We start from the raw sequence: 6,046 nt of genomic DNA on the forward strand, positions 1-6,046 counted from the left end.
TAAAAAAACGAAACAAAACAGGTGATTTATATGATGAAAATGCAATTCTCCAATGGTTAATGACGCAAAAAGATCCATCTGGAGAAATGATAGAGGCATTGGAAGGTGAAGATCTTCTTCACCTTATTCGCGAGTCTACATCATTAGCCGTATACTTTTGTAAGTTTTGTTTAAAGTAAAATAACAACTTGGACCCTTATATATCCTTAATCCTTTTAAATAATTAAAAATAAATTATAGAAGCTAAAGTGAATAAATTAAAAAAAGATAAACAATAATTTATAATATCGAATGCTTTTGCTTTTTGCATGTAACTGCCTCAGCTAATCGCGCATTTTTTTTTTTTTTTGTCTTAAACTTTCTTTTTTGTCTATCTATCTTCTTCTTTCTCTCAAGCTGACGTGTACTAATGCTGCCGTAGGGAACAGAACGCTTTGTGACATGTGCAATTCAAAAGCGTTCCGCAAGCAGATGCGGCACAAACATCATCAGGAGGTCAAGAATACTGAACAAGTTGAAGTCCCGGAAGAAGCTGATGGTACCACCAATTAATGATGCAGTCGCAACTCATACTATTGTCAATTTTTGTTTGCTTTTTAATCCCTATATGTATACTACTATTTTAATAATTTTATTTATTTATCCTTTTAATATTTATTAATTCATTTACTAATTATTTTATTATTTAATTAAATAACATTGAATGTTTAAGCTTTCACTAAATCACAAAACAACAAATTACATTTTTACCAGCACACAAGAAGACACTGAGGACTCGCCAGGAATGCAATTATATCCTCATTTTATTTAATTGTTCAGTTAATTAATTTTTTCATCTCCTATCCATTAACTTATGATTAGTAATTATTTCCTTGATTATTTAAAGAAATTTAAGGGGGACCACTAGTGTAAAATTTTGAAAAAATCTATTTATTTCTTTGCATATTTCGATAGCCTATGCCTGCAAAAATAAAATAATAAAATTTAAAGTGCATATCTCGAATACATGGAAAAAAAATAGGTGCTGCAACAGGATGCAGTCCTGTGGGAGCAACTGGATAAAATCCTGTTGCAGCAACAGGATTTTTCTGGTGGAATAAATAGGATAAGGAACAAATTTCATATACTAATTTTTTTGTCCGTATAATGAAATTTCAAAATTTGAAAAAAATTTCAATTTAAAAAAAAATCAACTTCGAAAACACATTTTCATTTTTTTCCAAACTTTGAATTTTTTTTCAAATTTGAAAATTTCATTATACGGACAACAAAATTAGTACATGAAACTTGTTCCTTATCCTATTTATTCCACAGGATGTGTCCTGTTGCTGCAACAGGATGTGTCCTGTTGCTGTAACATGAAAATCCTGTTGCAGAGCCTATTTTTTTTTCCGTGTAGTTTTTTTGAGTTACAGCCATCGGAAGAGCAACCGCTTATTGGCTCCCAAAAATACATTTTTCAAAATTGCTGCAATTATAACTCGAAGTACCCTGAACCTCCAATTTTCCGATTGAATCAAAAATGTAATTTTGGCAGGCCAATAATCATCAAATTGTCGTGCAAAATTTAGATTTTTTTTTTAAACTCCGCCATTTTGTAAAATTTCAATTTTTTTCGTAGTCCGAGGGTCATGGTACGGGAAATACCTTCTAGTTTAATAAACTTTTTTATTTTTTTATTTCACGCACTGTGAAAGTCGCTATCACTGCAGCAGTGGGAGACTTTTTTTTTTTGGAGCGTTCAGAGATTGTGAATAACTCGCTAAATTTTGAATTTTTTGGTTCAAAAATGTTATCTTGTATTCATTATATATCCACAAGTATATCCGTAAAACATTAAAACATTCCATGCTGTAGCTTTCTTTAAAAAAATTCTCAAAAATCATCTTTTTTCAGATGGTCACACTAGTGGGGTCCCCCTTAAATGAAATTGTAAAAAAAAAATTGTTATAGTACTAGAGATTTGGGTTTTTTTGTCATGCCTATTTATTAGTTTATAATTGGGTTTTGACTGATTAATTTACAAGTTATTTCACAGACAGTGACGATTGCGAGCAGTGCGCTGGGATACTTGAAGAGTTAGAAAATATTGATGACGATTGTGATCGACATGGTATTACTTTCGTTAAAACACAAGTAAGTAAAATGTTAATTTAAAAAAAAAAACAAAAAAGTTATTGACACCAATTTAATTATTTAATAGGATTTTAAAATTGCTGAAGACTATGGTGTAACAGATTTTCCAGTACTCGTTTACTTTGAGTCTCAAATTCCTAGTGTATTTGAAGGAGATCTAGCTGAAGAAGAAGAAGTTCTTCAATGGCTTATTACCCAAAGGACTGAAGATAGAATTGAATTAATAACTCGAGTGATGTTAGAAGCTTCTGTTGAAGATACTCAATATCTTGCAGTATATTTCTGTAAGTAATTTTAGGACGTAAATGAATAATTATACTGAGCAAAAAAACATGTACTACGAACTAAATTTAGTTCTCTTATCCCAGTTCCCGTTGACTCAACGACGCCGAATATTTGAGTGAAAGGCGCCTCGTTTGAGCAAATAGACGGTAGTTCGCAGTACATATTTTTTTTCTCCGTGTATGCTAATTGTATCTACTAGGGTATTTTTTATTAAACTAATTTTTTTTCGCTCCCAACTTATGTACTACAACATGATATTTTTTTGGAATCATGCTTGAATGTTTAAGTCATTTATCGTTCTATAGTCACCTGACTGGAAAAAAAGATTATTACTTAAGATTGTAGTGCTAAAAATTAAAAAATCTATACTTATGGAAAGTTTTGTTTATGTTACCTTCGATCTTATATTATTACTATTGAGTCTTCGGTCATTTTGTTAAGAAAATCTTATCCAACGGAGTGACTGAAGCACATACAGGGTCAACCGATAGACAGATTTTTATTATTTTACTACGCGTTATTTTACAACTCGATGTGATGATAGAATCCCTGGATCACTACTTATATGCTCATCCTATCTGAAATTGAATCGTGAGTAAACAAACGTCGTAGATCTTATCATTTTATTTATTTTTTAAATTACTTTTTTATTATTTAATAACGAAGTAACGATGATTATTTAATAGTTTTGCTTCGATAGGCAATATCTCGGAAAATATATGAAAAAAATATATATTGTATGGGGCAATTGAAAAGGTTATTCAATTTCCTACTGATTTTACCTCTTAAACAAATACCGTATATTCCATTGTTCAAAAGTTAGTCATTCAAACAATTTGTTGAGTTGTTTAAAAAATATCAAATTAAAGTTTGGAAAATCCAAAAGTGCACGCCCCATAACGCTTATTTAATTTTGAAGTCAAAATAACTTGAATCCCTCAATTATAGAGTAAAACAAAAAAAAATCGGTCTATCAGTTGACCCTGCGGGCCAGCCCTAAATCTTCCCGCTGTTTTCGAGCTCAAGAACCTCGAAAACATTATTGTGACTACATTTTCGAGCTCGAACATACGTTTGTATGCTGTTGTTTTCGAAATAAAAAGTTTTTCACCATTTTTTCTCCAACGATATCTCTCAAACGAATAAACCGATTGATACGGTTGAGGTGGCAATCGACGTGTTTTATCAAGTTCTAAAGCTGATCAAATTTTGAATTCAATTTATCGAGTCGTTTTTGAGATATTTCATAGAAAATAAAAAAAATTTTTTTCCCGAATTTTTGAAAATTTACAATTTTCTTAGCGGGAAGTTAAAAAATCTGTCTATCGGTTGACCCTGCGGGCCAGCCCTAAAACTTCCCGCTGTTTTCGAGCTCAAGAATCTCGAAAACATTATTGTGAATACATTTTCGAGTTCGAAAATCGTTTTGTATGCCGTTCTTTTCGAAAATAATAGTTTTTTACTATTTTTTCTCCAACGATATCTCTCAAACGAATAAACCGATTAAGACGGTTGAGGTGGCAATCAACGCGTTTTATCAAGTTCTAAAGATGATCGAATTTTGAATTCGATTTATCGAGTCGTTTTTGAGATATTTCAAAAAAAATAAAAAATAAATTTTTTTTAATTCTTTCGACAACGATTTCTCTTGAACGAATGAACCGATTTTGATGGTTGAGGTGGCATTCGACGCGGCTTATAAAGCTCTAGAGCCCAGTCCATTTTGGAATCAATCCATCGAGCACATTAAAAGTTATCCAAAAAAAACATTTTTGAAAAAATTTTATTTTTGGAATATCTCTGAACCAGCCTTACCGATCAAGCTCAATTTCTCACAGCTTCAAGATATTGACAAGCCGCGACGAATGACACCATAAAGTTTAAAATCGGTTTATCCGTTCAAAAGATACAGGTATTTACATACGTACGTACGAACGTACATACATACATACACTCGGACATCATCTTGAAATTAGTCAGAATAGCTTCCTAGGACCTCAAAACGTCGACGTCTGATGATAATTCGATTTTCGTAAATCGGACCGAAACCAATAACTTCCCGAATTTTTGAAAATTTACAATTTTCTTAGCAGGAAGTTAAAAATTTTTTTGAGGCGTGCAATTTTTCAAATCCCCATATCGTCTAAACTATCAATCTTAAGGCATATTTTATAAGGACCAAAGTTTTAGGAAATTGAATTGTCTATAAGCTTGATCTCTTTTAAAAATTCCATAAAATCAATCCTTAAAAAGTTACAGAGATTTAAACAATGAGTTCAATTATATAAAAAATATTGTATTGGTTTTCAATAACTTCAAATGCCCATATCTTTCAAATTATCAGTTTTACCGCATTTATTACGGATATCAAAGTTGTAGGGAATAAACATTTCTATATATTTGGTGTGATTGAAAAATTCTATAAAATCAATTCTTGAAAAGTTACAGAGATTTAAACGCTTAGTAAAATTGTTAAAAAAATATCAGTTATTTTGCAAAACTTTTTACGGGTATATTTGTTAAGTTATTGATCCCACATAATTTTCTTGATATCAGAAAAAAACTGGTATCATGGAAAAGCAACCTTGCAGGAACCTTGCCAGAAAACGGATGAACAGACATAACCGAAGCAGCAGTCGTAACCCTTACTCGGGTGACACTAAAAAATATAAATTTTTGTATAATTAATTATGATAAATTTTTAGTTTACTTTACTTTAATAGACATCTATTAGAGATATTGAATAAATATAATTATAATCACGTACCCATTTTCCTGTACAATCCGGAATTGCATTAACAGTTGCTACAAATGCGATTATCAAAAGTGAGAATATCAATACTTTGAACATTTTGGAAATTGTTGTCGTTTTTGACGATTTCTGTACAAAAAATAATTTTTATCGAAATTATAATTATTTGAATAATAATTTTTTTTTTCAACACAAAAAAAAGTATTTTCTAGTGCAAAAATATTTCGTACTATGAAATGAAAACAATAATTTTCTTAAGACTAAAAACTTTTTTTTGACGCAAACATGAGGGCTGCGATGGCACAGATTATATATATATATTTATTTACGTCTTCCACGAAGTTCAAAAAAATATACATAAAAGTTTTTGATTTCCATTAAAAAACAGCTCCCTGTACACGGAGAGAAATTTATGGTAACAATTACAATCGATTATGGGAATGGTTTCCATAATGCATGGTAACCATAACCATAACATTATGGTAACCATCACCATATAGATGGTAACCAATACCATAATATTATGCTAATCATTACCATAATTATTTCACATGCGATATGGGAACTGTTACCATAATAATGGGAATCCAGAAAGTATGGGCCTATATCCCATAATTCCAAGTAATCATTACCGTAACGGTATGGGATGATATTTCATAAACGTACTACAGGGTGGCCACAAAGAAATGATTTTAAAATTCCTTGATATTTCCCGGTTTTCCAGTAAAGTTTTTCACATTCTTCCCTGATTTAGAAATTTTATTCGTATCATTTAGATATTCAAAGTTTTTATTATATTTTCATTTTTAATAATTAAATTTGATAATTAAATCATGCGAGAAACCAGAAAACAGGCAATAAAATAAATTAACA

At 30.6% G+C, this 6,046-nt stretch overlaps 1 protein-coding gene and 1 long non-coding RNA gene across 7 annotated transcripts in view; one reads left to right on the plus strand and one right to left on the minus strand.

The window, feature by feature from the left end:
- Positions 1-6,046, plus strand: part of LOC130676540 (uncharacterized) — a 55,415-nt gene that overhangs the window by 38,909 nt on the left and 10,460 nt on the right. For 2 of the 4 annotated variants that reach the window (XM_057482851.1, XM_057482852.1), the window contains 4 exons: positions 22-159; positions 422-538; positions 2,039-2,136; positions 2,204-2,420. In XM_057482851.1, the coding sequence (XP_057338834.1) occupies positions 22-159; positions 422-538; positions 2,039-2,136; positions 2,204-2,420 (570 nt within the window). The remainder of the gene's footprint in view (positions 1-21; positions 160-421; positions 539-2,038; positions 2,137-2,203; positions 2,421-6,046) is intronic. The other 2 variants (XM_057482853.1, XM_057482854.1) reach the window with 1 other exon arrangement.
- LOC130676546 (uncharacterized) overlaps positions 4,698-6,046 on the minus strand; it is an 8,297-nt gene continuing 6,948 nt past the window's right edge. For all 3 annotated transcript variants that reach the window (XR_008991429.1, XR_008991427.1, XR_008991428.1), the window contains exons 3-4: positions 5,189-5,302; positions 4,698-5,080 (exon numbers count right to left, since the gene is read on the minus strand). This is a non-coding gene — a long non-coding RNA (uncharacterized LOC130676546). The remainder of the gene's footprint in view (positions 5,081-5,188; positions 5,303-6,046) is intronic.

This window comes from Microplitis mediator, chromosome 10 (genome assembly GCF_029852145.1).
Source record: "Microplitis mediator isolate UGA2020A chromosome 10, iyMicMedi2.1, whole genome shotgun sequence".
NCBI lineage: Eukaryota > Metazoa > Arthropoda > Insecta > Hymenoptera > Braconidae > Microplitis > Microplitis mediator.